Genomic DNA, 20,244 nt, shown 5'->3' with positions numbered 1-20,244 from the left:
CCTCCAGTGCCTCCAGACCCCACTCTCCCAACCCGCCTTACCTCTGGATCAACTCACATGGACCCTCTTAGCTTCATGTCGTGGCTTACTCTCCTCATCTCTGTCCTGGAACATATGGAATCTGACCACAATCTGCCCCTCCTAATTGGCTCAGAAGGCCCCATGGGCACTGTGTTGCTGGGAAGGTTCCTAGACTCTGACCACAAAGGTGACCCCAAACCCAGATATGAAACTCACAACCACCTTTCACCTGCTACTTGCCCTCTAAAACTATCTTTTCTAACTAGATTTGGGCTGAAGAAAGAGAAATTCATTCACAAAAGAACAAAGACAGGCTCTCACTACTCCACTCCACCCCTCAAAATGTTTTAGCATATCTGGTGTACAAAATAGGATTTAAGAACTACTCTAGAGGACCACGCACATGATAAGATTTATCTTTTATTAGAGATCTTATATTACATATTCCCAAAAAGATATAAAATCTTCTAAGAGAAAATATCAAAACCTATTGATTTCAAGGTAAGCAACATAATCAAAATGCAAGCAAAGATTTCCTTCCAGACAAAGGAATGTGAAAACATTTCTGCACAAGTACAACAAAGACACGGGACGGTAATTACAATGTTTGACAGCATTTTATTTTAATCAGTATTTGCAGAAAACAAGGATGCTGAGATCTCAAACACTGCAGTTATAACCCCAAATTAAAATTTAAAACAAAAAAGAGAGAAAGTAATGAACTACTTGATCAACTGAACATCTGTGATAATAAATGTAATAAAACCTAAGCAAACAAATATGCCACCAAGATCACAACTGAAGTGTATGGTTTTAGTGTGTGCCAGAGACACTAAATTATTTAATCTGTTCTTGACCACAACCCAAAACAAAAGCATCCTCTCTTCATTTCCCTGATGATTTATTCTAAAAATAAAAAGCAGAAACTTGCTGGTTAAAGAGAATTTCTGCTTTACCTGTGAACAGCTGGTGGCAACACACACGGAATAAGACCCCAACTGACATGGGACAGATCCATCTCCAACAACCAGAAATGGCAAAACTGCTGTTATTGCATCAAGAATTTTTATTTCAACTGATCAGAATTTCTAGAATGATTAGCACACCCACTTAACCACAGAACACAGTAAACTCCCATAGGAAGGTTCTACATTTAAGATGCAATGAAAATACTGACCTTATTCCTGGGATTTGCTTCTGGCTATCCTAACATCTGTAGATGTCCACAAAAAGGAAGCAGTTTCTTTTAGTTGTTTATCCCCCAAAAATGAGGAAGGAAACTTACAGTACATGTTTATTGCATGAAACCATTCCCTTGTAATATCTTTATCAACACCGGTATGTTTCCCTAATTATTAAAGGCGAAAGCAGTTTATGAATTTAACATAACAATAATCTTAGGAGCTGCAACTTGATTGAAAATCCAGATGATAATCAAGACAACATAGTGAAAGAGAAATTAGGTTTTAATTTCTCTATAAAGATGTTGGAATGACAGGACGTAAATGGAAGTTTACAGTCAGATAATACTAAATCTATTAGTCAACGCAAAGAGAATTTTCAAAAGTGTACACACTCAAAGAATTCTCTCTATGCTAAACTGAATGTTCTAAATGATGCTAATGTTGCTTTTATTTATGTCAAGCTAATAATGATCCCAAATAAATTTTATCAAAAGTATTGTAATGGCACACGGGCTTAGAACTTCACTTTGAGGTTAGCACATACAAAAGTTTGGAATTCACTGAACAAACATATTCTTTAATGATGAGCCCACAAAAAAGAGGGTTTCAAAACAGGGTCTATTTTAAAGCACTCTCTCTTTGTTATGGTTAACTCCTGTGAAATGGAAACAGTATGTGGATTTTGCAAGTTACAAAATCCTTGCTTTAAGTTGCAGTCTCCTTGGCAGCAGCATATTTTAATTAACAATATTTTTCTTCCTTGTTTTGTTTTCTGACATCTCAGTACATTCAAATAGTCAAAATGTTTAGAGTAACATCACCACAAATTTAATGAAACAGATCAGAATGTGGCCAGCACTGCCAGGCAAAAATTGTACAATTTATGCATCATAGAAAGTACCCACCCCCTGCCTCCCCCACCACTTCCCCCCTTCCCCAAACAGTAATACGGACACCAAAAGATTTAACAAGACGTATAAAAAAATAAGGCACATTTATTTTGATATGGTAATTTAAAATAGAAAACCCCTTCTCAGAACTTCTGTATTCAAACAAGCTGTGTAAAAAGACACCTTGTGGTACCTAAAATAGGTAATGGTACCTATGGAATTGCTTCCTATAGTTTAGTGACAATGGAATAAATTGCACCTATCCCACATTGTCAAGTAATGAAAATATGTCCTTTTTCTACTACTGAATGATTTAAAATCTGATATTTCTGGAAATACTTACAAAGGGTGGGAAGGGAGGGGTCAAGTGGTATATTACAAAAAGGTGTAAAACCAACTATGTAGATCATAAGGGTTGATGGATTGCACTTTTCCACATATTTCAACACATAAAATTTTTCTAATGTATATAAATGATTGCAACCATTTTGGCCATTAGCTATTACCCACCAGCTCTTTATTCAATTTTGGTAAAAATGGGTATTTTTGTAAAACTAATGAAGGATCAGCAACATGAATACTTATAACAATCTCTTCACAACCTCCAACACAGATATAATTAGTTAGCACTTAACCTGAGATACAATCTGTTGAGAGGTTGTCTTTAGACATTTCTTCATTTGTTGCTCCAACTACTGATGGTGGTAGTTCATGGAAGGAACTTAAGGAAAAAAAAAATTGTTTATAGCATGGCTTCTTTTTTCTTACTGTACTGGTAAAAAAAAAAAAAAAAAAAAAAATCACAGAATTCGTGTTCTCACAGTAGCCAGAAACTAAAACAATGTGCTTCCTTATTGCACGTCAAACCAAGAAGTGTATAACAGCCAATGCTTCCCAATCCAAATGTGAAAGGCTGGTTCACCTCAACTGGATTCGGAATGTGCTGATTTCCATGGGACTCAAGTTGATCTCACTTATATTTCGGGCGTCTGGAGGTGAATGCATCAAGGATAATGATGAAGGTACGAGACTTGCAACAATAAACTTGTTAAAGAGTTTCTGTACCAATATCTAAAAAGTAAATGATAAAAAATTTGCATATTTAGGTCATCTTTGAAGAAAGATTAATAGCGCATGTATATATTCAGTGAAAAATAGTATGAGAAAGAGTAGAACAGTATGTTTGAAGTTCCCTCTTAAGGAAAAAACATGGGGAGGGGAGGGAGATTAAATACACCTATGCACACTTGAACATACAGACCATCCCTGGAGGGAGATATAGGAAGCTGGTAACAAGGCGAGGGAGACTTGTTATGCCTTCCTTTACTGTATTGCTTGAGAACTTATGTGCAGGGGCCATTTTTTTCAATAAAAGGAAGGACATCTAATGGCCAACAAGCTTGAAAAACATCCATACCCTCTTTCAGTCAACACTGACCCCTAACAGCAGTGGTTCTCAACCATTTTTTCCTGTTCCAAAAGAGCTGAGAGACAGGACACAGCCTGCCACAAGGAAGGCTCATCACGTCAGAGTCCCATTTACAGGGTGGGGAGGTTGTTTGGAAAACACTACCTTCACCTCTGCCAGATTATCCTAATACATCTCTCTGGATTGTATAACCCTCCCAAGACTCAATGCCTTAATGTCTGAATACAAATGCTCACAGCCAAGTACGCTCAGATCATCAATAATAAGGTAGAGTGAAAATATAGTTAAAAAAAAATAACAAAGGTATTAGTGCTTTCTTAGCACCAAGTCCGTGTAGGGTGAGGTGAAAGAAATGGAGAAGCTTATCTAAGTAGATTTAGGCCCCCTACCATATCTCGTTTTCTCTTCTTTTCAGATCCCATGTACATGCTAATTTGTAGAGCTGGAACTGAATCACTTGAGTCTGGTCTACAGCATGTCTGCGAGGTTTTGGAGAAGAGTTGGGCCAGCTGAGCTGCCTAATGGGGCAGACCTGCCCGCGTGCTAGACCCAGCCCAACTTGTCTTCTCTGAGCTACAGCCCGCTCAGAGCCAGAGGCCAAAGATCAGAGCTTTGTTTCCTTCCACAGAGAGGCTTGATGGAACTGTCAGCAAGAACAACTTGAAAAGAAATTAAAAATGGGCAGCCAGCAAGCAGCGGTCTGCTTGAGGATCTGTTTGGCCTGCACAGGGTGGACTCATGCAAATGTGGCTTCATCAGAAGATCTAGACCTGCATTCTCCCCATGGGAAACACCTGACTGGAGCTAAGAACAGCTGCCTTGGGGGCTGGCCACAGCCTCACTGCTCCCTGTGGCTTCTCTATTGCTACCCCAATCCACTTATATTAGATATTCTAAAACTTGCCTTGGCCCCTGTAGGACTTGAGTTTGCCATTGCTGAACTAGATCATAAAAGAGCATGTCCAAGAGAGGAGGAAATATGGGGGTCCGGGGGGAGGTGCCCTGTAGGTTGGAAATGGAAGGCCTAAGAATCGACGAGAGCACTGTCTTCAAATGTGCACATGTTCTGCCTATGCATCTGTTGACAAGGATTGGAGACCGAAGGTTGAGAAAGTGCTTTCTTAAAATGGGGAGACTTGAGCTAATTTGCAGCTGAGGAGAATGAGTCAGTGAAGAGGCACTGCAACAGTATCTTATGTCAGGATTATTTGCAGAAAGTGAGGATTTCAAAGCACACTAACTCCACAAGCAAAAATAACCTTTCAGCTCACCTTTCCCTGGGTTGTGGAACAGAGCAGCCCCGTGTCTCTGCTGGGGAAGCGGCAATCAAACCCCTTCCTGTGGAGGATCAGGGCTGCCTCATCCGAATACTCGCCATTCTCCTGCAAATGACAGTGCTAACATGTCACAGTGACCTTAAAGCAAATACTGATACTACTGCACATTCCACTGCCTTGATGTCAGCTTCCCCAAACAGCAAATGCTCACTTTATTTAACTGCGAAGTCAGACAAATCATTTCCCCTCAGGTTCCCTGTTCACTGTCTCCATCCTCTCACTACACACCCTCCCCCTCCCCCAGGGAGTCATCAATATTATGTTCTAAGGTTCCTTGTGAAGTCTCTCATGCCCTGGTTTCCTCCATAGTCCCTAAAGACTTGGGTTCCCTTTTGTCCACATATTACATATTGTTTTATCAAAGTTTCCTCAAATAAACCATTTCATTTTTATTTATTTTTAACACATACATTAACTGAATAAAGTGTACCTGAATTTAGTCCTCATCTGGTCATTGAATGATGTATCATCCATTTTAAAACTGAAACATGCTTCTTTACTGAATACTAATTTTTGCTAATTGCATTAACATTTTTAATCTTTAATGTATTGGTTCATTATTTTTATAGAAGAGACATTTAAATTGAATTAGTTATGCTTATCACTTGCTAAGCCAACCACGTTTATTAGCTTGATGCATTGCTTAAATTCACATTACAGAAGCTATTCTTCTTGTGCAGGCAAAAAGAAAAATACGAAACAGGACGAGTCAGCTACAGGGATCAGTATACACTTTCTTACAGTAAAATTTTTTGCAACCATTTAAGTAACGATGCCATGAATGGTCAGGTCTTTCAATATTTTAAATTACAATTGTCTTAATAAATTTTATGTTTTCTAAACTGAGAAGATGTTTATGATAATAGGCAAAATGAATTAAAAATCCTTGGAAAAGTTAAGAAATGTACAGTTATTCAAAGGAGAGTCGTGTGCTACTTGGCATTGACACTGTGACAAAACTGATCCCTGTTTCTCTTCTGTGGCCACAGATATGAATGTGCCCAGGTTCTTGATCATCCTCACTAGGGAAGAAGATTTTTTAATGTGCTATAGAAACATCTTTTCTGAATAGCTGCCAGCGTTCCCACCACTGATTTGATTTTAATGTGCCTAAACAATTTAAAGCTGTCCTCAGCTCAGATTCTTGGCTGGAATATTTTACAACATTTCACACTGATATTTTGCAGTGGTACCGCTAAAATTTTCTTTGAAGGGAGAGAAAACAGTCATTTAAGGAATTCTGAGTCATCGCAGGACCAAATGATACACATAGCAAGTGTCAGTCTATGATAAAGATTTCCAATGAAATTTCAAAAAACTTCACACAGTCCCAAAACAGCACGAAAACAGCACATAAGAAAATCCTTCATTTATTATATACACAAGATCTCCAGAAGAATAACAGAGAGAACTCTGTCACGTGCCAATTGTGAAACCTTGGAATAGTCATTTACTCTTCTTAAGCACCAGTTTCCTCGCCTGTAAAAGGGAGCGAATGCACGTCTACCTCCTTCATGGAGTCACGGTGTGGGTTAACCCGCTGAAAATACCATGTAAGGCAGCCCGCTTGTAGGACAAAATGTAGGCAAACTTATAGGAAAGTTTTTAAAAATTACTGTTCGTAGGCTTTCCACCCCAGACCTACAAGATCAGAATCTCAGAGATGGGAAATTTGTAAAAGTCTTTTTTTCTAAAATCTCCGCAGTGTGATCTGGGCACAGTGCCTCTGAGGACAGGTAGCTGGTGCTGTGCAGAAGCTGTCGAAATGAGTGGTTTAGAACCTGGGCTGGAAGTGGGACAGCCTGTGATCTGGATCCTGGCTCTGCAACTTACTACTGCTGATTTCAGCAAAACCAGGTTTTCCTGACCATAAAATGGAGATGAAATGAAATGAAACAGCGTAACAAGGACTTAGCCCAGTGTCTTGAGCATAGGAAGGACCTCAGTATATGTTAGCTATTATTGTTTCTAACAATATAATCCATCAAATAACTAGTGGTGATTATTTTCATAATAGTTACAAATTACACAATATTCTCATTTAACTTCTTATTCATAAATTTCCTTTATAGACATCATAACTTTGTAGCTAAGGAATCAGGAAAACCCCAAATTATATGTCTACAATTATACATCAAAATCATAACAGATTACATACAACAAACATAACATAATCATAAAGTCTTGATTCAAATTCACAGATTAGATGGTCTCATAATTATGGTTTTTAAAAGCACGTATCACTATTAACCTAAAGCATTTGGCCATTTTAACTCACTAGACCATCCTTAAAAAAACCATTGATAGCAAGCATTGCTAAAATTCTTGCGACACATTTACTCCTGGAATAATGAATGGGTGAGGCCTTTAGTAGACTGAAGGCGACAAAAAAAAGTGGGAAGGGAAATACCTTTGAAATTCTCCCATCGAATTCGATAAGAGATTTAAACAAACAATACAAAACTAGAGATTAAAGTCATAAAAATTCATTTTCACTGATGGGATAAAAGTTATACTTTCTCTAAAAACTAAAATTGGATCAATTTCATAAGGACTAGAACACCAACTGAAATAGCAATCATCTTGTCCAAGTTTTTAAAAATCAAAGATTCATGAAAGTATCAGTTTTCAAGCAAAAATACCTGAGGCAAAGCAGCAGTTTTTCAGTTGCAAAGTCTGTCTAGACATCTTATTTCCAAGAAAACTGTTTTTCAAAGTAGGGAAACTGTGAATTTAACTTGAATATGCATGCAAGAAAACAGATACCTTCAAGTAGTCACACTGTCTGCTCTAGGAGAGTAAACAGATTTTGAAAGACCTGTTTTTACATTCATTAACGCATTACTAATATCTAGACCTCAGAAAAGAAGGGGAGGGTTTGGGGAAGAAAATTTACAAATTTTGAAATTACACCAAGCACTGCTAGGTGGACTTCAAATTGAGTATCTTTGTAAACAGTTCAGACCACATGCGAGGCTGAATCCCTCCAGGAAGGCTTGGGTGTTCCAAAGTTGCACAGGGAAAATCCACTGCAGAACTTATTTCAGAGGATAAACCAACATCCAGCTCCTAGATTAAGTAGGGCCTATGAGGCTTTTCCTGCAACTGGGTGGAGCGTGGGAAAGATGATCTGGCTTGCAGAACGGAGCCATTAGGCTTAGGGAAAGCTGAGGCAAGGTTTGGTTCCACCATGAACCAGTTATGTTACTTTGAGTATACCATTTAATTTCTGAAAATTCAGGGAACCAGGTTAGACTCGTGAAGAGCTCCTTTGAGGACTGAGGGCCAACCACAGTGACAATTAACAGTAACTGCAGCTAACACTTATTGAGCACTTGCTGTATGCCAGGCCCTGTGCAGAATGCTTTTCATGGATTAGCTCATTTCATCTTACAACGCTTGAAGTAGTTGAAGTGGTATACATTACTATATTTAAATGTACAGGATAATCCCTATCATACTCAAATAGCAATTATCGCTAATGACTCTACTTTAACCCTTCATGATCTTTTCCCACCAGTGGTTGGTGTATCCTTCTATGGGAGTCCCATTATTATTGAATAGACAATAGAAAAACAGGCACTGTATTCCTCAACATTTTGAGCACTTTCACTCCCCTTTTGTTCCCATGCAAGAGACAGTAGTTATGGGTAGGGATCTGGACACAGACACGCGGGGGTGTGCCTCCCAGCACCACCACTTACAGGCTGTGTGACCTGGGAAAGTTACCTATCATCCTAAGTCATTTGGTTTCCTCCTCTATAAGACAGGGTAAAAATATTGCCTACTTTCACAGCATTGTTGTGAGAGCTAAATAAGGCTCATGTAAAGCACTCAGCACAATGCCTGGCATAGCGACAATTTTAGGTATGTTGTTTTGAAAAATCTAAGCAATTAGTAATAAAGTATATAAGGAATACAAGTCAAAGGGACATCAAGATTTACTTTGGCAATAAACTTCAACCTTCTCCAATTTACAAAAAAAAGTGATGATATTTTTACTCATTATTAGTAACAATCATGACTGAAAACTGCTCGTGACTGAACTATCACAGTTGAGAACCTTTATGTGTCAAGCACTTACAGCTTACTACCTGCCAGATGCTGTTCTAAATGCTTGACAAACATCGACTCATTTAATCGTCAGAACATCTCTTAAGGTGGGTACTATTATCATTGCCACGTTCCTAATGAGGAAATCGGGACTCAGAGAATTAAGTGACTTGCTCTAAGACACTCAGCCAGCAAGTAGAGGGAATGCACTCAAACCCAGGTGGTCTGACCCCAAAGTCTATGCTTTCCCTGTTACACTCTCCTGCCCTGGCTCTAGCTGTGGATTGGTGCTCACAGATACCTAGCTAGGAGTGGAATGAGGAAGACTACTTGTGACATAATATAACAAAAATCTATAAACTAAAGGAGATCACCTTCTGATTTGAGGCTGGATAAAGGGAGTATTTAATCAATGTTTTCAGCTGAGCTAAAACCATGATTTATCAAAACATATATCAATTCAGAAAGTAAGGTTTAGAAATTGTAATTTCTATCCATCCCAACCTGCCCACCCATCCATCCATCCCATTTTAAATAGGATTTAAGGCCATTCTGAAAATTACACGTGCATATGACAGTCTCTCTCCTCTACTTAAGTGGATGAGAACTCAAAATGTAAGAGTTGTGGTATTCCTGTTTCACACCTAAAGACACTTGATTTGCTCATTAGTAATGTGAGGATCAGAAATCAGTAAACTCCTGGAAACTGTAGTAAATATTTTATAGACACATTTTTTTTGAGGAAGAAAGGGACCATAACTTGGACCAGATTCTCCAAGAGTAATTTGACGCCACTGTCCTCATAGGACATGTAAGGTCTACATAGACTAAGGCATGGCTAAATACCTGCTGGGAAAATTTCTCCAACCCACTAAGATTCTTTGAAAATGTCAGTAATCTGTCAGTGCATTCCGGCAGCTGGAAAGGTTAAAAAATTGCACACTTCCTCAGACAGGAAATAACCAATAGAAATTCATTTTCCAGGGCACATATAACATGACAGAAAGAAAGGGGAAAGTGAATGGTTGTTTTTAGATATGTACAACAAAGGAAATTTTTTTCCACAATTTTCACCTTTCCAAAAGCTAGAGAGGATCAATAAAGCACCACTCAATTCTTATAAGAAAGGCAAAATAAAGTAAAAACCTTAAATTGCCTCTTATAAGAAAAGAAGAGGGTGGCGTAAACAAGTGGGGAGAGAAAATCTTATTCAATAAGTGGTGCTGATGTTGAAATGATTGGTTAACTATTTGCAAGAAATAGTTAAGCACAAATCAAAAGAAATTCCATAGAGAATAAAAAGTTAAACAAAACGTATAGATTTAGAGGTAGATATAAATATATACATATATAAATTAAATAAAAATATATCTGAACATAAAAGCAGTGGCAATAATCCAGAAAAAAAAAAGTTGAACTATCTATCATTGTTCAAAACATCAAGGCAGAATGGCTCTGCGAAGGGCTTAATCCAGCTCCTCCTTGTCCCTGGAACGTCAGCATTCCAGGATGAACCTATCATTCTAGCCTACAGAACCCTCACCCATGATCCATCCTCCCAGGAGATTCTCCCAGCATCCTCTCTACCAAGGTTCCCTTCTCCCTTAATCATTACCCTATCCTGATGACACCGCTTTCCCGTTTAGTGCACTTCAGTGGTGCCCCCGTTCTCCAGTTTTCAAACTTTTACAGAAGCTTCTTTTTAATATTTCAAGTTCTTAATAGTGCCAGAAAAGGGGGTAAGAAAGAGAAGAGAGTTGGAGGCCGGGCCTACAGGATGAGGAGGCTACAGTTAAATTCCTACACAGCGGCTGGAACAGGCTAGGGCCGTACAGCATGCTATGAGGCAGGGTTTCAAGAGATGTTCATTCCCCTCTTCATCTGACTACAAATACATGACATATGATGTTTTCCAAAAGCATATATAAAGTAGAAAAGCAAGATATGCTTATATAAAAACATCAACTCATCTACCAATATAGAACAATTCCTGAAAAACTGTACTTTCAGGAACAGATTTAGTAACTCTTAAATAGTCAAATACTACCCTCTAAGGCCACTTATAGCACTCAGACTCAGAAGAACTGGATGTGGGTCCTGATTCTGCCATTTACTACTGGATAGTTTTATTTGATTTTTTTTAAATGTTTTTGTGAGGGAGATTAGCCCTGGGTTAACATCCGTGCACATCTTCCTCTACTTTATATGGGAGGCCGCCACAGCATGGCTTGACAAGCAGTGCAACGGTCCGCGCCTAGGATCCGAACCTGCGAACCCCGGGCTGCCGAAGCAGAGTGTGCGAACTTAACCACTATGCCACTGGGCTGGCCCCTGGGTAGTTGTATTTTAATCATTTAATCTCTCTAACCCTTACTTTCTCAATTTAGCAAATGGAGATAACTCAGCAATTTCTAGAATCATGAGGAGAGTTTTTAAAAATTACTAATTTGTAGGCTTTCCACCCCAGACCTACACAATCAGAATCTCAGAGATGGGGAAATTTGTACCAGCCTTTTTTTTTCTAAAATCTCCCCACTGTGATCTGGACACAGTGACTCCGAGGGCAGGTAGTTGGAACTGCTGAACCACCTTGGTGGGTTAGCACACCTCCAGCACCCACCTCGCCTCTCTTACTCTTGCTTGAGCCCATAACTCCTTTCTCCACAAGGTGTCAGGGATACCAACTGAGGTTTAGAACTGAAGAACTTTCAGACAGCGGCCTAGGCGATGGGGAAGCAGGGGTGTCCTCCATCATGCTGCTGATGGAAAAAGTCAGACAGAAAGAGAGATGTGTCCTTATCAGGCCAAGGTGGTCCTTAGACAGATTTATCATGGAAATACTGTGAAGTGGTGGCTAGGAAAATGCCTACCTAGATATAGGCCATTGTAGACCTCTGGTCTTGCTTGGAACCTGACCTCTATGTTGAGATTATTTCAGTGGAAAAAATGCATTGCAATCTCCAAATGAACAACTCACTACTGTATGCTAGGAGCTGCCAGCACACAAAAATAGGAACACAATTCAAAATGTTTAGGTCCGGCTTCTGGATTTATTCATTGAGTCATTTTTGTCTTTCTTTTAGTATAACCATGAAATTACACTTGACACCTTTTAAGTACCAAGCTTTCTTTGAATCAATACCTATATCAGCTTCCTTCAGTGATTATTTTCCTATTATCAGAGGTTAGGGGACAGAGAGCAATTCTTTAAAGAGTGATTTTGATTGGACCAATCCATCCCCTTGGATTACTAGTGGGCTTTAAAGAACCATTAGAAATATCTGCTATGAGTCCAAGACTAACGTAGGAACTGGCACCAATTGATACGATGACGCAAAACAGCCCCAAATATTTAGTTCTGATCATGTGTCAGCATAGTAGTTATTGTTAGGGATTAACATTTCAGTCTTTATTCTTCTGGTCAAATATCTACGTTGTTAAATTGTTTTCTATTCCCTCCCCAGTGTGCACCTGAGTTGGCATGCACGGTAAGCATCATCAGGATAATAATGTAAGTGTACAAAGCATTTCTGTCGTCAAAGGGCTTTCACAGCTTATTTTATCTGTTTCTCACATCAGACCTAAAGCAGGCGTATCTGATGTCAGCCCCATTTTATAAACGGCAGCTGAGTCAGCAGTCACTCAGCCACAGGAAGTGAAGGTGGTCCACCTGTCCAAAGGTGAGAAGAGCAACAGGAAGCCGGCTGACTACAGTGAGTGGAGCCCAGACTACAGAGGGCCTGAAGGCTCAAGGGTCTCAACCCATTTGGTAGGCAACGGGATTTTTAACCTAGGAAGTGATTAGATTTGTATGACAGGAAGATAGCCAACAGCAGGAAGAATGACAGGAGCAGGTAACCACAAAAAAGAAATGACCTAGAAAGTAAGCGCCAGCCTTGGATTGTAAAGGGTAAAACCCTACACTCACTGACTCCAGTCAGTGGAGTTGCTTTGAGAAAATAATCACTTTTAAATAATTTTGGGAAAGAGTCATCTAAAAGTGAGGCTAAGGAACAGTGGCCTCTGTGCTCCCCAGAAGCCCTTGCATCCTTCAGATTGCTAATGTCCTCTACCATTTACACCTGGAGGTGGCAACCTGAGGCCAGAGTCTTTGGTGCCCTCCACTCTATCCTTTCGTTCCCTTTAGCTAATGAATTAATGACAGGTTACCTCAGGAAGGCTGTCTATCTCTAGTGTGTTCTTTCCAAGAGTCAAAAAGCAGACCCACAAAAGACTGTAGCAGAATCCTAGAAAGAACACTCACATGATTCGCCCACTCAATAAACTGTTACTGAGCCCCTACTACATGCAGGTACTGTTTTAGGCAGGGGGGTACAGCAAGGAATCAAAGAAAAGCCCAGGTTGCATGCAGCTTCCATTCTGACCACATCTCCTGCCTCCCAGCCTTCATACTTGCTCTTAACTCTGCTGGACCACTCTACCCCCAAAATCTGCCTGAATCTCTTATTCCCTGATCTCCTTCAGATTTTCACTCCATTATCTCCTTTTCTGCAAGGCCCTCTCCAACCACCCTATTCAAACTTACACCACCTTCTAGAATTGTTCCTCTCCTCTTTTTTTCCCTCCATAACACTTACCACCATCTCACATATTATACGTTTCTCTTAATTTTTCTTCTTTATTTATTTTTCTCCTCCCACTAGAATCTAAGCTCCAGAAAGGCAGGGGCTTTTGTTCACAACACTATCCCTAGTGCCTTTAGCAGTAACTGGCACGCAGCAGGCATGAAACAAACCCTGCAAGTTCACTCATATGATCAAACAAGCCTTTTGACACACAGCGATGTACACCCAGGCCTCTACCATTCATTGTATTCATTATTATGAGCCACATGTATTTTCCTACATAGGCATAAGTTCCTTATCTTGGACGTACAGTTTTAAAAGCCCTAAATGTCCAAATTTTTAGACATTTATCCTTATTTTATTTGGTTTGCTTTAGTTCTTTGTTCTTATACTAAACATTTTTCTCCTCTTATACTGTCTTCAAACATGAACATTCTCTTCTTTTCATACTCCGGCCTTTTATTATAAGATATTCCCACAGAATCCATAACCACTTACCATTTCCAGCTAAACATATGTCAATTCACAATATCAAAACAGCTCTACAAAACATAAAAGTGATGTGAAATAGCTAATCTTTATTCTTTTCAAATGTAATCTCTGACTTTAAAAGTAGTCATATATGTAAACTAAAGCAGTCTAACTGAATTAAAATTCCATATCTAACAAAACCTTCCCTTGTTCTTCCTCTAATACATCTTCCTAGTTCTCCTAAATAGTTGGTTTCTCAATGCAAAGGTTTGGGTTACAGTGATTTTTAGGAGAAATATACCAATGTTCAAGGCCTCTGATACAGAAACAATTAAATGCTGTGCTTTCTATTACTCTAACTCCTCAGAAACACTGGCTAACACTGGCTAAATGAATGGAAAATGCCAGTAGAGCAGATCTTAAGGCCTGGTTCTCGCACCTACTAAATATGTGACTTCAGGCCAGCTTTAGCTTCCTTATCCATACAAAGATGATGATATTTCCTGACCTGCTTACCACACAGAACTTGTTTGAAAACAAAATAAATTAGCATACGGATATGCTCTAAACCACAGAGTGATAGTCAAATGAAAAGTATAATGATTTTGCTTAAAGGTGAAGTCCTCTTAATCATTACTCGAATAATAGTCAAAACAATATTTTTTCTTCCCACCTCCTTATACCAAATATATTACAAAAGGTAATTTTTTTATAGATATATTTTGGGATATACCTGTGACTGTATGGTCCTCAGATTAACCAGATGAATATCACAAGGCAAAGATGACAGTAACGGAGAGAATTCACCCAGCAGCTGAAGAGTGGGTACGGGGATCTTTTCTGTCATTGAAAAGACAGGGTGATTCAGGAAAGAAGAAGTTATATGGCTAAGGAGGGAAGGATAACTGACTGACTTCTTCTCTTCTTCCTATCAAGAAAAAACAAAAATGCTTATGAGTTATATATTTGCAGTTCTGGTAATATTAATTGAATTATCTGACAGGGTTTAAATAGAAAAGAATATAAAAATACATAAATACTTTGATTTTATTATATTTTGCAAATAAGTCTTAGAAAACGCACATCAGATTATCAAGTTCAGTTTGAAGCAATGCAAGAAAATAAACAGTGTCCATTTAACTTATATATTCAGAAATATCTCTTTTCCGTTTCTTTAATACTAAAAATCCTGACAACATTTTCCACAAATATTTTAGGACAAGGTATAACTTTTTATGGAAACTCTTTCTCAACCTACCACAAAACTCTTAGTGTAGATGGGTTCAGATGTTCATTATCTTGCACATCAAGTATTACCTCTTTTCCCTCTGGTTTTACCCATCATATTCTCATGGTTTCATTTATACACTTAACTAGACCATAAAGTCATGTATTGATCCAAAGCTACGTTCTATAAATGTTACCAAATGATAGGATTTTTTAAAAATTTCTCAAAATAAATAAGGTTTTTAAATAACACAGGTGGCATATTTAGATCATCTGACTGTTTTCTTTAAATTTGGTAAATCATTGTCAGTTGCTTCTCTCTACTTTATTACAAAAACAGGAACTGTTATGTATGTTACAGAATAGTTATCACACATTTACGTGGTATACAATTATTCACTATAATTTAAAAATACTTTAGTCTTTGCCACAGTGTATACTTATAGACAGGCGTTTCAGCATGTTCAAACATTAAATAAGTCTACCAGGGCTGGGGATGTACATATGGCAGATGACATACACAATTAATTAAATCAATGACTAAATAGAACCTTAACCAGTAATGCCTAAGGTGTAAAAGCAGACACAGAAAAGCACTAAGAAGAGAAAACAATTTATGTAGAAAGGTCTTTTAATCACTAGTGACATTTGGAGCAAATTTGATTTTGTATCTTATTTTTTAAAATGACTTGCACTGATATCTTCTGATTTTGCATCCTTTTTGTAATACAGAACTCAAATAAAAGGCTTGGCTACTTATCTGTGTGAAAAGACAGAATTTATAGAAGATACAGAGCTCAAAATTCAGAATGTCAGATTAGCATTGAACAGAGGGTGTTAGCAAAGAGTGATGAGCATCTTGCCAGCAGCAAACTGTAGATGTCATTACAATTCAGACCATGGAGAGAGAAAAAAAATTTTAAAGGCAGCATAGGGACACTGTAATATTAAGATACTGACAAAAAATATTAGGTCTGAAAGAGTTGTAAAAAAAATGCATCTATTTCACATTCTTTTTTAAAGGAAAGATTAAATAAAGCCTATAAAACAATATTCTCCAACAATATTTAAATTTAATGCAGCTTGTAGAATAACATGAATAGAGAAAGAACATTTTCAACAAGACGTTTAAATATACTCCAAGATCAAAAGACTTCATAATCTGGGTCAGGATTGCTGACAAAATCACTTTTGAGTAATGAAAGATAAAAGATTCTAACAGAAAGAAAAACACCTGCCTTATCAGATTCGGGAGGCATTAAGTCCACTCTAGGTCAAGAAACATCCAGAAAAAGCTCTCTGGCTTTGTTCTATGCTCTTGGAGGAATCCCTGGACACTTCAGTGAGTAGGTGGGTACTTCCTGTCAGATTACCTAGACCTTGGAAGCAGTGAAGCGCATATTTACCACTCCTCAAACCCAAATCAGTTCTCCCAACCCTCAGTGCTTCCCCTAAACTGACCATACATCAGAATGGCTTGGGGAGCCTTTAAAAAACATAAATCCCTGGGCCCTAACCCAAATCTACTGAATCAGAATCTGCTCGGGTGGGGCCCTGGGAAAGCGAAGCTTAAAAGGCCCCCAGGTGAATCTCACATGGTCAGTCTCACACTGACTGCTCTGTGGACCTGTGCTGGGAACCTCTACCCTAGACATCCTCCCAAACTTTCAGAAGAAACAGAATTCCCTTTGAAATCAAAGGTATAAGCCTCACCCTTTAACTAGTTTTGGATTAAAAAAACAAGATTCCTACTCAAAAATATGTTAATGAAAAGTCTTGTCAAAGCAAACAATGTCATAAAAATAGGCACTTGGGAATTCAAGAACTGTGCCATTTATTGTCCTAAGCAAGATAAGGAAGAGATGTTTATACAAGAGTTGTGGTTCAGTGCCCTAAGAGCACCACAAACAAATAACACTGCTGGAAGCTGGCCACGCCGGGTGGGGCAAATCTCACAGAAGGCCCATCATTCACACACTTTCTTAACATATTTACAGCAACAGGGGCTCAACAAGATATTTAACTGCTGAACTATCACTATTTGGATTAATCTCCTAGAAAGGTAATCTTTTAACTGTAATCCTTATGATAAACCCAAGGTTTATAAAACATGTTTGCTATAGGAAATTTTACATGTTTAAGCTATAAATGAACTCCCCAGCCTTGTTGTAACTAAAATACTACTATCAACATTATGTGGTTTCTTGTAGGTTGGAAGGCTTTAGACTATACAAGTCTAGCATTCTCCCTGCAGCCAGCCTGAAATTAAAAAGAGTTTCCAGCACATTCTGATCCAAACTACACCAAGTTGAGACCTTCTCCACTGGGTTTCAGTCATTATTTCATAAATCAGAACTTCTTGCCAGGCTCCATGATCTCCTTCACTAAGCCCACTTGAGTTATCTGATTCCTAACCATCAAAGGTTTCCATTTCTTCTATATCAAAACTTGCTAAACTACGTAAGATAGTAACATCGTTTTTCAGTCACTTTTGTTTATTCAGTATAACCTGACACATGGTGGGAACTTGATAAATGTTTGTTGAATTTAGTCTATTAATTTAACAAGCAAATACAATATAAATAAATGAGAGAAAAATACCATACAAAGGATGGATGGGGTAAAAAGACAAAGAGGGAGAAGGATGAGAATGAATGAAAATATACTGAATCGTAAGATTTAGAGATAAATATCACAGCACAGAGCTGAAGCCTGGTGGTCTGTGGGCCAAATTTGCCTATAGACAGGTTTTGGTAGGTCTGCATGGTTTTAAAAAGCTGTCTGTTTTTCAGCCAACTCTCAAAAACAAAAAAAATCCAGGAGATTTCACATTAAAATCGTCAACAACAACAATAACAAAAACTCCCCAAAACAGATAACTGTTTTTTTTACCCCAAACACTGGAAATTCAAGTCACACTGGGCCCCACAGTCCCACATGGAAACAATCAGCTGGAGCTGAGTTGTGGCTCCTAGGTGGGATATCTGTCCTCATGTTCACCACAGACCCTCTGGTTACCTAACGTAAGCATTTGCCCTTAAACCTGACCAACCTCCCTCAGGCCATCACTTTCCTGAGCCCTGTAAGCATTTGAGTTTTCCATCTGATCTCTCCCAACTTCCTCTCTTTATAGGTAAAGAACTAGTAACCAGAGGTAAAATGACACAATTATAACACTTGAACACTTCCAGTGTCTCTAATTTCTATTTCAATGCCACCTTTACTATACCGGTTGCCAGCAGGAAGGGGGTAAGGAGTAAGAGTCAAAGAAACAAATCCTAAAGAGTCAGTGCTGATGAGACAATTCCTATTTCCCACTTCTGTTGACCCTTGAGTGTCGTCATCATGGACGACAGTCAACCTCATGCAGCTACAGTCCTCCACTGGGCATCCGTCCGTCTCCCAGTGATTATCATTCCAGTCCTCGTTCTCACTGCCTCTCTGCAGAACACTCAAGCACAGGATTCACTTCCAATTAGTCACCCAGGATTACTCCCATGAGCTCTGGTAGGCTCAAATCTCCCACTAAAATGCCTTCCTGTCCACAGAAGGTCTCCCCACCTCAGTTTTAGACATTAGAATCTGAGCTGAAAATAAAAACACTTTCTAGAAAATTTAAGTTACATGATATGTAACATTTCTTAATCAAATGTCTTTTTAATCAATTTTACTAGAAATTAAAATGTATTTTCTCTTCTCTAGTTCATTTTTTATTTAAAAGAAACTACTGATTTAAGCCCAAGAATCCAGAGTTGAGCACAAGAAAAATTTAACCAACACAGGTCTATAAAAACACTGGATCAAATTTAAATCAATTACTACCCAAGGAGTTTTGAATGGGAATAAACAAATTATTTAACTTCTAAGTGAAAGCTTTATAGATCTGACATGAAAATTCTTATTGCCATAGTTAACAAAAGTTTTGTAAATTAGTGTCTATATATAGAGAAAAATCATAAAAGCCAGAAACATTTTCAGGACGAGCAAAAGACAGTAGGTGCCAACACTCAGACAATGACTTTCCTATGCAGTTTTAGTCCTAAAACTAAGCTATCTTGTCAGCAATTGATTTAAACCATGAGTCCCAAGAACGGGTATTAACCTTGACATCCAAAATGGATAGTAAAATGTTTTTCCTAAAAGATTCTACATAGTGGAAGAATCCCTTGCTTTAATTAGCTGTTGCCATTTCATTCAATCAACTAGTATTCTATTTATAGAATGCCTACCACAGGCAAGGAGGCCCTGTGGGGCACAGGAAAATGAAGTAGACAAGTCCCTAGAATCTCGTAGGGGGAAGAGAACATTCATATGATGCCAAGGCGGTAAGCAGTAATTATGGTAAATGTAGTGGTGCAACGTGCTATCACAGCTCACTCACTTATGCATTTGTACAGTCATTCATACAACATATACTGGGTGCTTTCTCCGCCAGAAACAATCCTAGAAGCAGAGAGAGACATAGCCTCTACTCAGGGAGTTTATGGTCCAAAGGAGGAAAAAGGCAATGATCAAATGATCACACACATGCATGAAGGAGAGATGCACGGGTCTGAGGGTACATAGAAGAAAGTGATTTGGCCTGGTGAAGCAGAAGCAGTTGACGAGGTGAGCTCTGATCTCAACTATTACCAAGAGTCCCCTGGGCAACGAGGATGAAACCGCACGCTGGTGGGTAGGGTACATGGCAAGTACTTAGGACCGAAAGAAAATCAGTGGGCCCAGAGCAGAAACAGTGAGAGTCATGCTAGATGAGGATGGGGGACAGGCAGAGCCTATATCATGAGGGGCTCTGTAGGCCAAGGGGAGGATTTTGGCTTTTATACTGAGAGCAATGAGAAGGCATCAGAGGGGTTAAGCAGGGGGCAATGAGATAGATTTAGTTTGAAAAACTCTCTGCTTACTGGGTTAAGAACAGGTATGGCAGAAAGAGGAGAGCAGAGTGGATGTCTATAGGCTACATCCAGGAAACACATGATGTTAGTTTAGATTAGGGTGGTCGAAGTAAACAAGTTTGTAGATTTGAAATATTTAGGCAATGAGATA

General features: G+C 38.7%; 1 protein-coding gene across 1 annotated transcript in view; it reads right to left on the bottom strand.

Annotated features, from left to right (window-relative positions):
* Positions 1-2,137: 2,137 nt before the first annotated feature.
* MAN2A1 (mannosidase alpha class 2A member 1) overlaps positions 2,138-20,244 on the bottom strand; it is a 163,746-nt gene continuing 145,639 nt past the window's right edge. Inside the window, exons 20-22 of the mRNA XM_058538311.1 lie at positions 14,705-14,899; positions 4,796-4,906; positions 2,138-3,166 (exon numbers count right to left, since the gene is read on the bottom strand). Of these exons, the coding sequence (XP_058394294.1) occupies positions 3,014-3,166; positions 4,796-4,906; positions 14,705-14,899 (459 nt within the window). The 3' untranslated portion in view covers positions 2,138-3,013. The remainder of the gene's footprint in view (positions 3,167-4,795; positions 4,907-14,704; positions 14,900-20,244) is intronic.

Source organism: Diceros bicornis, chromosome 1 (assembly GCF_020826845.1).
Source record: "Diceros bicornis minor isolate mBicDic1 chromosome 1, mDicBic1.mat.cur, whole genome shotgun sequence".
NCBI classification, from domain to species: Eukaryota; Metazoa; Chordata; class Mammalia; order Perissodactyla; family Rhinocerotidae; genus Diceros; species Diceros bicornis.
Note: the sequence above shows the minus strand (reverse complement) of the source record. Positions and strands in the feature narration are given on the sequence as shown.